Source organism: Labrus bergylta, chromosome 21 (assembly GCF_963930695.1).
Source record: "Labrus bergylta chromosome 21, fLabBer1.1, whole genome shotgun sequence".
NCBI classification, from domain to species: Eukaryota; Metazoa; Chordata; class Actinopteri; order Labriformes; family Labridae; genus Labrus; species Labrus bergylta.
In genome coordinates, this window is record NC_089215.1 from 10,449,478 (window position 1) to 10,466,695 (window position 17,218).

The window sequence follows — 17,218 nt, forward strand, 5'->3', positions numbered from 1 at the left end:
GATATTACCGGTACTTGGAATTTTCTGAAGTTTCTAAAGACACAGTTTCCCTGCTTCACTGGCTGTGTAGTCATGATGTAAAGCTCTTTGTCCTACTTACGTCTGTCTAATAACAAGATGCAAAAAATTACAAGTTATATTTCTAAGAGGGAGTTTCTGGCCAGGCTCAGTGACTAATACTATCTGTTGGCATGGAAGCGAACAGTTTGTGTAACTATACCTTTGACTTATTCAAGTGTCAGAACTTTCAGTTATGCTGTTATTATGTAGGGCATCAGGCAGGAGACCAAAAATCCACTTGAGAAATGACAAACAAAACATCCCCCAGTTATATGTAGGTAAGGCTGAATGGTACTGCTAGTCTTATAGTTCAGGTCCAGGTGACTTTATTTGTACCTGTAGGTAGAATTGTTTTGCAGCCAGCGAGATGATGACTTCCATTATGACACTGTTAGGTGGGGGTTGTTTCTGTTTGTATAAATCCAATGAAGAAATCGTGAAACAGACTGGAGATTATAACACCATTTAATCGGCCGAGGTCAGACAACTTCATCAAACAAGCACGCTTCCAAATCACTTGACTGACAAAGTGCTGACAAAGTAACAGTGTTCACAGTGCTGCTTATATTCTGTCAAAAAGGTGCAACCCACAAATTCCTTTCTATTTGGGTGCATCACCATAAAACAATAAAGATGACATGATTTGTATACGTATTATATGTAGACTCTCTGTCTAGCAAACAGTTGCTGACAACATATAGTTGGCTCCTATCCAAACATAGATCTGCTACTACTTAGGTGCTTCACCCATATAAGGTTACAGCTTCAGACACCTAAAGGTAGGAGTGTTAACACGTGGTAGGCAGACTTGAATAATACATTTCACAAAGTTACCAAGATGAATGAATTTCATGAAAATTCGTACTAACAGACACACAGTGGCAAACAAATGAAACATGAAATAACACAATGAAGAGAAAAGACAAACTAAGAGTGCTCAAGGTTCCACCAATCAGGGCACACAAAAGAGAGAAATGTCAAGAAATACGAAATCACTTCTACAAACTACCTCTGAATTGAAGCCTTGGTAAAAGCAAGTTCAGGACTAAAATAAATACATAAATAAATATGTATGTGCAAATGTTACTACAGCTTGTTTAGTTCAGTGATATCAGCAGGAACAAATCTATTTTAGTATTTATTACTGTTGTCATTAAGGTGGTTAAAAAAGGTCATTCGTGTGTGACAAATAAAAAAAAATTAGTGTTACTGTCAAATTAATTAAAATGATAAGATAAGTGACGAGGTGTAAAAAAAAAAAAAGTTTTTTAAATCATGTGAGATTTTAGAGGACACAGAGGGGGTCGACTTAAATAATCCTACAGGATGTGTTGAAACACTATGAAGCCTCAGTTTGATCTGCAGTTGTCTCAGATATTCGAAGATTAGTTGATTCATCAACACTAACATGCTACACTAATCAGTTTTATTGAAGTGAATTGACTTAAAGTGTTGATGAATACTTCATGAACTGTCTCCACAGCACTGGGATCATCACCGTGGCAGCGGGTGTGGAGCTCACAGTGGGTCGGAGCTATGCTTTGACCGTGGAGGCCGTAGACAACGGACAGGTGCCTCAGAGGAGGTGAGGATTTATTTCTTGCTTCATCAGTCTCTTCCTTTGTCTGAGCGGGGCAGAGGCTTAAAAGGTCATCAGATTTCCTCAGCGTTCACTCTCATTTTTAAGACACTAAAAGGCACTCACCACCTCTCCTCTCCTTCTTTGTTTCTCTGCCCTTGCTATGTTCAAAGTTTTTCACTTTAAGTGTTCACTCAAACTTTTAATCTTGGATTGTTTCGTGAATTATAACTTTGTATTTTAAAAATGGCAGGGAATGGTTTTGACAGAGGAGTGTGTGTGTCCACTGAATAACTAAGAATGAAAGATATTGAAAATTATTTAAATTGTGCCTCACTACAACTTCCGCCCTCCATGAGAAATAGGAAGGAAATTTGACTGTCTGCAATTTGAGCAAATTCAGGCACTCTCTGTATCTGGAATAAATGCCACAGATGGAAGAAGAAACTAAATCGTGTCCATCTCACTCTAAGAGATAAGGGCTGACATGATAAGATGACATTTTTTTGTTCTCTGCTGCCTCCTGTTTCCCATCTCCAGCTGCCCTATCTCTCTATAGATCCAATCAATGTGGACAAACTGTTCCACAACGTAGAACATTTTGTGGAAAATGCAGCATCTATTAATGTGTTGCAAACTCTGTGTGTATCGAGTCGGTCACTACAGCCTGGCACAGAGAGAGGGAGCAGTTGAATTATGGATTTTATATTCAAGCAATAGTTTCGAAAACTATGAGAGTAAAAGCAAACATTCAGAAATCATCAAACTGTTCAGCTTCAATTAAAACAGAAACACCATAAGGAAGACTGGAAAAAAAACAAAAACATGAGTAAGTGTCGTCAATGAAAACTAGAACAATACAGTCTGAGCTATGGCCGGTGCCTGAACAACAGCCTGTTGGTTGCTGATTCTCAAGGCACACTTGGGTGTCTTTCTTTAGAATTTGCCCTTTCCCATATCTCAACAAAGGGATAAATTGGCTCTGAAGCGTCTTTGTAGAAAGGACAAACAAACTAAGTCAATGCTCTTCAGACCAGCTGCACAGAACAAAGGAAGCACTTAGGCTCACAGTTCAGTTACATACAGAGATGTTTTAACTAAAACACTGAATGAAAGTCCAAAAAACACACTTTAAAAATGTGTTATAGTTCCTCCAAACACCTACAGCATTCTTTAACATGAGAATACAGGAAAGTAACATATGAGATGTGTGCATTTTTCTAAATCCAAAATTGAATCTGTGATGCAGAAGTGGGTACTCTTACTTTTCATCTGGTGTGCATGTTAACAGATTAGAGCTGTCATATTTCCCCCCCAGCTTCAGAACCCCCCCCCCAAAAAAAAATCATGACAACTAGAGACTGTGGACTTGTACTGCAAGGTGAGAAAGGATCTCAGCTAATAGATAACATTTGGAGAGTCATATGAACATAAAACTAGGAATAAAACACATTTCATTACAGTTCCAACATGTATTTAACTTCAGAACTGCCTGTGTCTGAGGTGATGGTGAACTAAGTGTGTGAGGAGTGTTTAATGACTAAATCTACATTTAAACCTCTTTAATCCAACACTCCAATCTGACAAAATGGACTGCTTCTCAATACAGCATACTGATTAATCATACTTGTATAATTTACCTTGCATTCCTGTGACACTGTTACGAAGTTTGATGCTGCAGACATGGAAAAATACGTTTATGGCATCATCATCTTATTGTCAGTGTGAAGGTGGCTGAATTGTTGTTGTTTTTGTTTTTTGCTCAGAGTAATTAAGCATATTTTCTAAAAGCTTTGACAAGTGTTGAAACTTTGTACTTGTTGTGTATGCGTTGTGATGATGTTATCGGTCCTCCCAGTCATTTGCATTTGGATATGGTGGGTGGGGGGTACAAAGAGAGGGACATTGCACTTATTAGGCGAGATTAATAAATATATATTCGGTTGAACAACCATGCACAGAGCCACTCCTGCCTACCTTCACTCCTATTTAAGAAGTCTTACTGATCAAATAGTGGAACACAATGTGCTATGCCAGTGCATTTTGGTACATTAACATTGACTTTACACAGTTGGATACATTTTCAATCTTTTTAAAAGTATTTGTTTATAGTTTTCATAACATGCTTAATTGGCCAGATACTGTTTCTCTTTTACAAACTGAAATTGTCCCTCACATACGTATGCAGTGTCATGCATCACTGCAGAGGTAAGAGTTGTGGTAAATAGATAAAGAGCTGCAACGCTGCTGAAGCAGAGCAAACAGTGAAGTTTAGAAGTGAAAAGATCTGATTTGATCAGCTTTATTTGTTCATGGCAAGTCTAATTCATTATAATATGCCCAGATCAGCCCAGAAGCAATCCCCTGTGCCTAAGAGAACGCTCTAGTTCCAAAAAGAAGATAATTCATGTGCAGATGGAAATTGTGGTTGATTTATGCGTCTGTTAATGCCACAACTGCAATGGGTTGCTCATTCCAACTAAGTTTGTCTGTCTTCATAATAACTACAATCCTCTCTGGTCTTGTGAACATCTCCAGCTCTGTAGCTGCCAAATCAATACAAAATGTGAACCATTGCAGATTGAGGTGGTTCCAGTGATTGGCTCGCAGATTGTCCCCAAATTTCCCTAGACCCCTTGTCTATCTCAGCTGGAAACATAACCTGCTTAACAAATCAATATCTATCTGTCTGCTACCTAATTTATTAAGACTATGTCTCAGGACCCCGAGTGGGCTGTGTCTCCCCTCTAACAAGACATGAGTGACAGTCTTCTTGCTAGGAGGCTGGAGATTTTGAAGAATCCTTCAGATTCATTTTTCATTCAGATAAGAGGAGCCTCTGCATGGCCTAGATAGATGCAGCTCATAATACAGCAAACAGTCTATGCTCGGGGCCTCATTTATACTTTTATCAAAGTGCAGGGTAAGAAAATAGAGGGCATCAACAGAGCAAACAGATGAGGGAGGATCAGATGAAAGACAAATATCCTGATTGAAATTAAGATAGAGAGATAATTTCATATTTCTTTCTTTAGGGCATGTAGTAAGTATAAATGGAACAAGGTCATCTAATCAATAACTCGACAAACATTATTTTTTCATTAAACAGCCAGCTTATCCTTGGCTTCAATGACTTCAAACATCAGCATTTGAGTAAAAATGGAGTTCTCGTAAACCTCAAAGAAATCACTTTTTTTCTCCTTGTCGACTTTAGAAGTGGTTCATGTCAAAGGGCTGCAAAGATTACCCAGACACACCTTTTCTTCGTCAATGCTACAGACGTACCATGAGATAAAATCAACCTTCATTCATCCCACAACGGAGAAATTTACATACCGACCGTACACAACTTAATCGGTAATTCATTATTTCAAAGCACTGGTAACAAGGAAGTCAAGTGCTGAAGGGTTGTAGCTCTTAGTAAATCACTGACATTCCAAATGTCAGCAAATTATTATAAAGAGTAGAAAATTAGAATAAGTGGTTCGAGTTGTACATCTAATATCTATAAAGAACATTTCAGTTCAGGATACTTTACGGTTGGTCTTACTAACTGCACATACTTTTGTTTGCTTTTGTTGCAAAAGAGTTCATTTAGTTGCAGGATTCATTTGCATTGAAGGTTTTCATGTAAACATATAAAGTATATTCAGATGAACCTTGGTCATTGGCCAAAAGTTAAATAAAAAATCCGCCCGCTACCAGCTGCTGCAGCCTTCCGGCAGTATCTCCATCGGGTTGACTCAACATCTACTGCCTTGCACAAACAAAATAGACTTCATATTTATCCTCAAGTTGATGCTAAAGTCAGGGGCATATTAACCTACCTAAAACTTAAATGTGATGTTTAAGATAATAAAGAGCAGACACTAAGTCTGCCAAACAATCTAGATAAGAGGAGTGGCCTTGGTTGGCACAGTCACGGCTTACTCTATCAGCTGTGACTGTCGTCAGGGCAGGAAATGAACTAAATGTCTGTACATCTACAGAGATACAGAAATTCCATCACAATGTGAAAAAAATAGATGTGAAGCATAAATATTTAAGCCGGAAATGGAGTAATTGTAGTAGCATTTGTATTCAAACGCAAATGTTGGGGCGCTGGTGGTGCAGTAGTATGTGTGGAGGCTGTAGTCCTCCAAGCGGGAAGCCTGGGTTCGAATCCGACCTGTGGCTCCTTTCCCCCATGTCATTCCCCACTCACTCTCATTTCCTAATCTAAGACTCTATCCACTGTCCTATCCCTCCAATAGAGGAACAAAAAGCCCAAAAATAAATCTTAAAAAAAACAAAACAATAAAAAAACACAAATGCTAGTTAGACACTTGTGAGACAGACAACTGATACTCAAATAAAAATTGTTCAACGTAAGCTTAAGAGTCTACAGCAATGACAAGTGGTGCAATTTGATGCAGAGAGTCCGGAGGAGAATAAACTGGCTGGTAAATTGCACCCAGGGACAAAGCAATCCACCTAAACACTCATATTACCCAATAATGAGTTGCTGGACTACAAAATACCTCTGATTGAGTGCAGAGGAGGAGGTTATTTGTGTGTGCAAAAGGGCAGATTGGGGACTTGAATGTGAAGAGGATGAAATGGACTAATAAATGTGTTCAACACTAAGCAATGTAATGCTTCTTACAACCTTTCAGCCTTGTTTTGGTGTGAAATATGTGTGGATACATAAAGTATTTGTTTGTAATAAGTAGAATTGCTTCCATTGGTACACAGAGAGTTTTCAGATGGAAACAGAAAAGATGAAATAGACCATGCTGCTGCAGTAGAAACCACAACCGAGTAATCTCCATAGCCTCAATCGGTTTTCATCAATAATGCCATCTGAATCATTTCACTAAAACACTGGCTTTCACTCTGTCTGGAGGCTCACATTCTTTCAGCCTTTATCCATTTATTTTTTTTATTGTTTGGAACGTAAACAGATTTTGCGGGCTATTGTTTGGACCCGGGGTTCTGTAGCTTTTTTCAGTCAATGATCCAGTTTGAGAAGAGTTAATCTCTCCCTTCTCCCCCCCGCTGGAAGTCTGCACTCTCGCAAAGTAGGAACACAAACTAAGTCCCTGGGCCCTCTTAGCCTGCAATTCAATGTGAGGAAAACCAAACATCACTTGAGGGAAAAAGAGGGGAAGACTGGAAAAACTGGAGTGAAAGGGTTCCTTTGACACTTCATGAATATGATTATATGTTGGGAAAGGCCCAATTTTGCAAATTTAAGTGAGAAAATGTACTCTCAATTAACAGTAGAATTAGGTCAGGATATTTTGTCTTCTCATGTATTAATTCTTTGAAAAAAGTGTTGTCTTTGTACGGTTTTCCTCTCTGGACATGTAATGTGGTTTAATTAGTTTAGGAAAATAATAATTAAGAGTACAAATCGCAAATTCCCAGGATGATTTAAGGAGGTTACCAAGGACAGTCTTTTTGAGTCCCAAGAGCTGAAATGGTCCAAGAACTGAGTTCCTGTCTTGGGCAGTATTATTTTGCAAACTTTTCAGGGAATACTGTGAACCTTTTGGGGGAACATTAATATAGGATGTTCCCTCTGGGTCCTTCCACCATGTCCCCATTATGTTTTCAGAACCTTCAGTGACTTGAAAGGAACCCTATTCCAATAGCTATTATATATTCTTATAGACTGTTGTTATGTGATCAACTGGAAACCAAGAAGGAACGTCCTTTGAAGTGAAGGAAGTTCACTTAGTGGACGTTCCCTGATGGTTATCAAGGGAGCTCTTAAAAAGTCCTTAAGGAAACATTTTGAATGTGACCATCTGCTTACATCCCAAACGCCCTCTTTGTAACTTTGCCATGTGAACATGTGTGTTTTCACTGTCTCCTAATGTCTTCTAGGGATTTAGGCTGCGGCTCTTTCAGAACCAATTTGGGACATTTTGACAAAGTCCCAAATGTTCTGTTAAGTTTTGGGATTTTTATTCACTTTAAACTTTCAGGGTAAATTACACAATGTTCCAATGAAGGACTCTACTTCCTCTTTGCTGTTTGTGTTTGATGGCTGTTGAATAAAACTTTTATATTGAATTCTGTTTAAAAATCACACGCTTTCAATAAGAGTTTGAAGAAGCTATTCAAGATACCGTATTGTAAAGGATAACTACATAATCTTAGAGCTGTTTAAGGATGAATAAATGGGTGCTGAATGCTTTAGAGGTTTTGACATAATATAAATATTTAAGACAAAATTTTGATCTTTTTTTCTTTAAACCTATAAACAATATATTTTTCTTCACATCTGCACGGTAACAGGCTGCACGGTGGAGCGTTGGTTTCCTCGCAGCGAAAAGGTTCCTGTTTCAAATCCCTGTCGTAAAGGAGCCTCTCTGTGTGAATGTGTGGGTTCTCCCGCTTACTCGGGCTTCCTCCTACAATTAACTGGTGACTCTTAATGGCCCGTAGCTGAGAATGTGAGTGTGGCTGATTGTCTGTCTCTTTATGTCAGTCCTATGATGGACTGGCAATCAGTCCAGGGTGTACCCTGACTCTCGCTCAATGACAACTGGGATCAACTCCAGCCCCCATGCAATCCCCGTCTGGAAAAAGGAGTATTGATAATGGATGGATGGATCTATGGAACAGATATTTTATTATAGTTGCATATTCTTTATTTTTTGAAAGCTCTGTTTTGGAATATACATGTTCCATCTAGACCTGAAAAGGAAATAGTATCTGTCATGACATTCAGAAAAGAAACAATATTTTTTTTACTACTATGTAACCTCACTGTAACTCAGTGTTTTTTAGATGGGGATGTCCTAGACAGCTTATTCCTAACAAATTACTTGAAGTATCGCCTTCAAGTGATGTTCTCTGCCAGTGGAGCATCCTTCGCTGGAAGTCATAATGGAGACTTCTGGCCCTCACATTTTGTTCTTTTGAGTTTAAGAATGGGTCATGATTAAAACTAGAAACATTGTTGTATATTTATTAAAGCAGAAGTCCTCAGTTCTCCGTTGGTCTCAGCTGAACTTGCAGTTAGTGCATTGTTATCTTCTAATTTGCAAGTCAATACTTTCTAGAAATTGTTTGCAACACAGCCCTCACAACTGTGGGTCTCAACTGTGACAGAATATTTTTCAATTGTGAAGACAGCCTACTAACGGCCAGGGATGTTTATCAAAAGAAAAAGTAAACAATGTAATGTCATTTAATTGCCTTTATTTTACAAAGTGACATATAGTATTTGTCAGATAAAACTCCACATTTATTTCCTTTTGATGTCATCACCTTAAAAATAAGACACTCAAAGTATTTCTCCTTTTTAACTTCCTCTTAATTCACTTGTAAACCCTTTATCTCTATTTCTTCAACTTCCTCTCCTCTATAAAGACGGTGTTTCTTTAATTCCTGCTTTTTCTATGTAAGGGGTCATTTCGAGAGGAGGTGTCTCTTCTCACCCTGAAGACATTGCATTCCCCCATAACAACCTGCTCACTAAACATTATCTAACTTATCACAAGGCTAAGCACTTTAGGAACAAGAATAGTTTGCATTAAATAGATTAGGAAACAGTTGTATTGATTCAAAAATTGCTGCATTTCTTCCGCTCTGTTAAACTCACAGCTGATATTTTGCTTTTTCATTCACCAATCATTAAACACCGCCATACCCAATGGTATTAACTTTATACACCACCTTCAATTTTATCCATTACTCTGTCTTAGCCTGCAGCTGTTTTTAGAACATCTTTGGTTTTTGTGTCATCTTCACTATTTAGTCTCCTTTTTATTTCGCAAAGTACACTGTCCTAGGTCAGATTTACTTCCATCCTCAAATTATTATTATTAGGATTCGTCCGCCAGAGTCTGAGATTAGAAACGCATACCTAGCAAAGTCTCTTCCTCATTGCTCAGTTTCGCTAAATATTTGACCTTGGCAGGCAATTATTGACCAATCAGACGCAAACGATTAACATGGCAGTGTAATGAATAACTGTAATGAATAGTCAAATGCATTATCACTCCATTTATTATGAACTGCAGTTCTAAGCACATGTTTAAAGCCTTTTAAAAAAATTGATTCTAATATAATTTTAAAGATATATGTGTTTGAGGGACTCATCTCTAAGTAACAGGTCAATTTCGTTAAGAAAAGTGAAGCCATGGTACATCATTTACTTTTGAATGGTGCAGTATAGAAGGGTACATTAATTGATGATGTTGAAAAGCCCTAACAAAATGGTGTCCCGCTTTACATATGGCATATTTTTCTAACGATCAAAGAATAAAAAATAGAAGTTTTAGAGAATTTATAGAATTTTCTCTGTGTAAATCTGCTCCAGCCTTCACAAAAATAAATCACTGAAACAGCAGGATAAGTTTGTCAAACTGCACAATAGAAACCTTAAGCCCTGCAAAAAGACGTCAGCACTCTCTCTTTGTTGTTGACTCTACGCTCTTATCGATTAGTTAAACACGGCATGAAGTGCAAAGAAACAAACACTCGCCGACCACTCTTAACTTAAATAATAGACCATTCGCCCTCCCTGACACTGCTTTGTTGCCCTCTATCCTCTTGTGCTGCCCGCCAGCGCTTTACTTCTTTCTTTTCTCCTCTCATCCCTCTCCAACATTTCTCTGCTACTATTCCCCCTTTTATCTGCTTCTCTGTTTCAGGCTGTGTGGTGTCCTATCTGCCTTAACCAATTCTCTTTTATCTTTTCTCTCTTTAGGTCATCAATTACCACGGTCTATATTGAAGTTTTGCCCCCAAACAACCAGAGTCCACCCCGTTTCCCCCGTCAGCAATACAGCGTGGAGATCAGTGAAGCTATGAGGACAGGAGCTACACTGCTTAATCTGCAGGTACTGTGCAGTCACAGTCAGTTACATACACAAACAAAACCAGCTGGTTGCAGCCATTTATCCCACTGTAGTTCTTACTATTTAAACATTTCTATCCATTTTCTTTTAGCTATTATAACCATTTATTCTTGAGTTATACCCAACTACTTCTGCAATTTGTTGATAACTTTTAGTTATTATTTTAATAGTTGTCTTTGGTATTTATTTCTTACTACCAACCTTTTTGTAGTTTATATTAGCTAATTAGTTAAACTTCTTATCCTTTATTTGTTGCTATGTGGTTTAAATGTTGATTAAGCTAGTTTGTACAATACAGCGCTAACCATTGTTACCATTGTTACCATTGTTAATTTAACTAGTTAAAATATATAGAGCATTTATTATTTATTAGCCAGTTATTACAATGTGTTTGCGTTTTGTTAGCTATATATGTCAACAGGTTATTCGGTATCCTGGTTGTAAGATAATTACGGTAGTTCAACTGTAAATAACTCACATTAAGCTACCAGTTTCCATATTTCTCTATGATCTTTACCTATTTTTTTTTTAGTAAAATGCTATCCATTAACTAATGTTCGCATTCTCGTTCAACTGTTTAAATAGCATCTTGAGCTAACTAATTTGATATTCATCCATTGCCCTGTTCAAAATGTTGTCTTCTTTGTTCATGTTAGCTAACTACCGCAACTGTTAAAATGTGTCTTCATTAAGCTAACCTAATCAACAGGTTAGCTTCTATTTAGGCTAACTAAATTTAGTTAAATATGTTATCCATTATATTAAGCAATGTTACATTTATCCAAAACCTTTAGTCAATTTTAGCTGCTATGTTAATTGTTTATTTCTTATTTTTTTGGAATATTTTGTACCTATCATCTTGGTGTAGTTACTTACCGGTACATAGATTTCAGGGTTTATATATGAATGTGGAAGTTTTTTTTTTATAAAAGAAAATCGTAATTTTCATTTATTTATTATTTTTTAATCTATTTGATGAAAAAAAAATAATATGTCTATCTGTTGTTGTTTTTTTATACTTTCAGGCAGTGGATCGGGAGAGGGACCCCATCACCTACAAAATACACAGTGGAGACCCTAATGGTTATTTTGCACTCAAGCAGAAGTAAGTGGGCTGACAGAAACACAACTCTTATTGTTTAATGCTTGTGGATTAGGTACAAAAGTACTGCCCTTTTTCTTATCTGTATGAAAAATCAGTAAAATATGTGTTTGAGGTTAAAAGCAGTTTAAACCTATGGGAACTATGAGGTCTTCACATAAACACAGCCACACCCTCTCTAACATCCACACCACTCACCACAGACACTCACAGACTCTGAGAGCTTTTGTTGTATTTATTCAGTTATTGCTCATTAAAAATGCATTTCATATGCAGCATGGGGAAAGATCTTATCTATATTTCTGGAGGGAGAAGGATAGAGAGAGAGAAAGACAACGGAAAGTATGGTAAAAGACTGCAAGAGAAGGGGCAGAATTAAAAAGATGTGGAAAAACAACCAGGGAAGAGAGATTAGAGTGTTGGATAAAGATGAGAGAGCAGGGCTGAAATGGAGTAGAAAATGAATGTTAGAAAGCTGAGAAGGAAACAATGAACAAGAATGACACACAAATTATGATTTAATAGAAGGATAAAATAAAATGTTTGTAAAGGAATTATCTGAATAAATCCTTAACTTCAAAGATTGAGATGCATTAAAAAGGAAATATGTCTAGCATGGTATTATATCATTGCTCAAGCTGTGTTTTCTGTATTAAGGCACCAAGAGTAATGGAGTAAATTTTTAGACACTTTATGGAGTGATATAACATTGCATCCCTGCAGAATTTGGCTAGTTTAAATACACATAAATAATACATATGAAGAGCACCAGAGTAGGCTAGTATTCCCCATTTTTTTTGATGGAAGGCATTGATGGAATTGAAAATGTCCAAAAGATTTGAATTACTTTGATACATAATTAAATGGACCAGCCTCAGAACGGGATGCAAAAGATGAGCTCTGAGGAGAATTTTCAACCACTGATTTTGAATGAATTTAAATAAATTTGAATTCTCTTAAATTCTCTCTTAACAATGGGATTTACTGTAGATCCTTCCATACACAAAGCACATGTTTGTCATCCATATTGAGGAATTGTGTTGAGATTTCTAAGATGATTATTTTGCTACTATACTACGCGTTTGTGTGTGCGTGTTCAAGTGTGTACGTGTGTGTTCAGGGACTTGTCTTTCCACAAATCCACTATAAATATCCATGAATTGTCTTTGAGTTTGTTCTGGAAAAAGAAAAAGCTTCTCATCTTCCCCTCTGTGGAACACTTAACATCTGCACTACACAAACTTACTCGTGCATCAACACACAGCCGCACACATATACACACACACACACACACACACACACGCACTCTGAGATACACACCCTGTCAATATTTGGAGAAAATGTGAATTTCAGATTGTGTCTAATTCATGGAAGTAGCCCAAATTAGAACTACTTCAATCATTATGTAAATCTTCACTTTGAAAATAAAAAAAAATTCTAATCAATCAGGGCCAACATCAAAGATATCTGCTGGTTTGATTGGTCAGAAGTCTCAGACAGCTGAAGCTGCTGATCTTCTTCAGTAATTAACTCACTTCTCACTTCTGCCCTAAAATCTGACTTTTATCTCTGAGCTTCTGATTGGACACTTTGAATTGTATTCAGTAAGTTACTTGAATATGAGATGTTATGACTATTTAACAAAGCAAATAATTGATGCCCTGTTTGTTATGAAAAGTGGAACAACAAGCTGGCTCTAAATTTTTCCAGTTTTTAACTTGTTACCCTGCAAAGTGTACATTCAGGTGTTGAGGATTTTTTTTAGATACTTGACTTCAACCGAGAAAGATTCAGGACACTCAGATGGCTTAAGTTGAAATTGTTTATATATGACTCGCGAGGAGAACTTAAATTAACAGCACACATGTAATACAGTGTCTTTCTAAGCTACTACCAGACCGTCCCATAGGCTTGGTATTTATCCTAAAGATAATGCTTAAGTTACGGTCGTGTTTCTCTACCATATACAGCTATACTAAGATTAATGTCTTTTAACCTAAGAGCTTCTTATTGTCACCGTAATGTGTGTGAGGTTTCAGACAGAGGAGAGCAGACACTTAGTCTGCTAAACAAGCCAGAAATGGAGATGCAACAAAGTGACCTTGGTTGTCGTAGTAGCAGCCAACCCCTATCAGAGCACAGGGAGCAAAGCTACAGTTAGTTAGAGCAGAGGTCACTCAGAACTTAGAGACCCTGTGACCCTAAGCTTGACCTAGTATATGATTACATGAGTACAATATAATCATATACTAACTGGCCACTGTAAATCTAACTGAGATGTCTGTACATCTACAGAAATAAGGATATTCCATCACATAGAGGTTTCCACTAGTGAAGCCATGTCTCAAGAAACTCACTTCAAAAGACCTTTTTTTTTTTTTTCTTTCTTTGCCAGTGAAATGTGATTTCATCTGTATTTGATACATGATGATCTGTTTGTGGTTTTACATTTAGAGTCTTATTTTTGTGAAAGCAACATTTACCTGATTATAGTGTTTTTAATGGCACATCTCTGTCTGAGCCATTACAGCAACATCACCCAAGAGGATGTGCCCTAATGTCACTGTGGGGGAGGTGATGGGTGTGAGGCTTCATCTGCATCACCAAAGAAGCCATAACCACAGTGAAAATACACGTCTGGGTGTTCAGAGTTTTATGATGTAGTTGTCGGAGCTTGCCAACTGTTTAGATTTGTCTCCGAAGTGGTGTTTTTAGAGAGGAACACACATTTTCAGTTCAAATGTCCCCCATGTTACCAGAGTTAGCAAAGAAACAACTTACAAATAGCATCATTCACAGCATAATAATGATCATGACTGTTCACATTGAACAACTTGTCAACTTAGAAACTTAGAGTAAATAAAAGGATTTTTGCATTCATAATGATTTTTTCCACACTTTTTTGGCTTGTGCATTTTATTTTAGTTGACTGTTTTGATACGTTTCAATCTAACTCCAGGAGGTTTAACACGGCTCTCTGTGTGTGTTTTCTGCAGTACAGGGCACTTGGTTCTGGACAAACCTCTGGATCGGGAGTCTCTGGATTATTACTCCCTGGTGGTCACAGCCTCAGACAGACACCCAGATGGGGTAAGAAAATGAATTGTACCACAAAGACACTAGATGGTTGTAGTTTACTTTTTCATAACGATAAATGAGTTAAACTCTGTGTTGCTAAGGGATACAGTGAACCCTTTTCAGTGAGATGCCACAAATAGCTGCATCATTATGTTAAAAGAGTTACTTCACTTTTAATAACCATAAATATCTAAGAGTTTTGATTTCATATGAATCATATGGATGCCTGAATAAATGATAAGAAAGAGAGAAGGTAATATGAGCTCCGGGGCTGTAACATGACATAATTAGTAGTTTAAGGAGATCTATTATGCTGATCCATATTTAAATACATGCCTTTTTTTCCCGATGTTGAATGTCCATACTAAGCCTCAGCTATTTATTTTTTTTCAAGCAAAACAGACACAGTTGTTGGTGCAATCGCCTGTCTGGTTTCCTGCTGCTCTGAACGAGACTTTGTCAGGTTCTACCAACATACAGTATAAGAGCAAAGCATGGGGCAAAGTTGTAGGACATGCCCACCCCGGCAGCTCTTTCAAGGACACGCCCACCAGAAGGCTAACTCAAATTTCCCGGCGACTGAAAACAGAGCTGGCCAATAGGAGGAAAGTGAGCATGTAAGGAAGGGGGACTTTAAAGAGACAGCAGCTGAAATTAGGGATTTTCCTCACGCCAGTATGAAATAAATAAGGAGGTTTTTGAGCAACACATCTTGCAACACTTGTCAATAGGTGTCCCAGACTGACATAATTAATGGTGCATGTGAGCATTATAGATCTTCTTTAATATAATGGACTCATTTTAATGTAACAAAAATCTGAGTGAGGATCACCTTCCCCATAAGTTTTGGTTCACAACTTTAAACTATCAAACGTGATTGAGAAGACCATTGCGGTATGAAACTGTGAACAAACACACTTGTGTCAGTAGTGACACTGCAGAGTTACTAAGCTGTGTAATATCAGCTGTTGGGACTTTTTGATCATTATAGGTAATATTCTTCATTCTATATCAAAGTTTATGATCGAACACTCATAAACCTTTGTGTTAAGTTTTATTTTCCGAAGAAAAGACAGAGGAAGAAAAGAAAGAACTGCTTTCCAAAATGTCTTGCCATTACATGCAGATAGAGCAGTTTGAACGACCTCAAAGTGATGCTGGGAATGCATTTTCCTGTCACACAGAAACTTTGTCTGCAGATTGCAAGAGCTGTTTTGCAAAGATGATGGCATGTGTGCCCTTTCTCACTCACTTAATTGATCACAGGTCACCAGAATCACTTTCTCTAGCTCTTTCCATTTTTGTCCTTTCTTTTTTGTTGTCCTTTTAAAAAGTCAAACCTTCAGACGCTCTCTCATATGAAAGTCAAATAAAGACAATGGACCGACTCCTCCCTGCCCTCCCCTCTGTCCCTCTCTTCTTTTTTTTCCTCCTCTCTGTTCTCTTCCTCATCATTCATCTATTAATCTAGCTTTAAGAAAAGTGTGAGACTCTTTCTCCTCTGCTCCTCTGCCCCCACCTCCCACCCCTTCATGCACATGTCAATTATAACAAAAGGCAAAGTTCAAGGTCCCACTGAGAAGAGAAAATGCTGATTTAAATACCCTGACCTTCTCTCACACACACCAACACACCCAACATCATGGGAGAGAGTGAGTGGGAGGAAGTTGGAAGAGAGAGAGAGAGCAAGAGAGAGACGAAGGAAGAGACATGGGAGAGGTATTCAGGGGCCTTTTATTACCTTAACAACTGTACCCTGGTTTATACACAACTCTATAAAGGACTTGACACATACACACTCAGAGCCTTGCGCACACATACTTACTCAATTGCTCTCTGGACCTTGACAATTAGCGTATTATCTTAGTGCCCCTGAGGTCTTTAAGCCAGAAAATGGCTAAAAGTAGTTTGCACATTTGTCTGCTTGACACTCCATTATATTGTGTACAAGAGGGAAAAAAAAGGAGCAGAGAAATGTTAATAGAGAAAGAGAGAGAGAAGGTGTATGAGAATAGTGGTATCAGACACACAAAGAGACAAGGAAGTAAGTCAAGGAATGAGAGAAATAGGAAAAGGAGAGGATAAGGAGTGTAGTTGCCTCACAGAGGACCATTAATCAGCATCATTCCAAAGGCCTTGGGTTGTCTTCATATGCGTGCACACGCTCACACACCTGTCTGTGTGCCCCATTATTAAATGTCCGGTTGTGAGAGTGTCAGACTACAAAGTGCCTAATTGGCTATTTGGCCGGTAAATCCATCATACTGCCACACACTTAGGAACCTACAAGCCTGTGCAGTAAACCATCGCCAATGTAAGGGCCACGGTGAATTGTTGGACTCGAGTTAAAGTTTGGTGCAGTACAGTTTGCTGTTGTCACATGGACTGTTTGGTACTCAATCATGGCATGGCTTTGTGAATCCGCTCCTGCTTCGGTCATTAAATGCGGTGAGACTTGGTGCTGCTGTTGCCATAATGATGGCAGTAAAAGTGACTTCATACTGAAACTTCTTCAAGTGTTTTTTTTTAATAGGAACAAAA

General features: G+C 37.9%; 1 protein-coding gene across 1 annotated transcript in view; it reads left to right on the forward strand.

Moving 5' to 3' along the window:
- LOC109990583 (protocadherin-15) overlaps positions 1-17,218 on the forward strand; it is a 184,322-nt gene that overhangs the window by 80,237 nt on the left and 86,867 nt on the right. The window contains exons 16-19 of the mRNA XM_065949432.1: positions 1,544-1,645; positions 10,347-10,479; positions 11,523-11,602; positions 14,596-14,689. Coding sequence (XP_065805504.1) covers positions 1,544-1,645; positions 10,347-10,479; positions 11,523-11,602; positions 14,596-14,689 — 409 coding nt within the window. The remainder of the gene's footprint in view (positions 1-1,543; positions 1,646-10,346; positions 10,480-11,522; positions 11,603-14,595; positions 14,690-17,218) is intronic.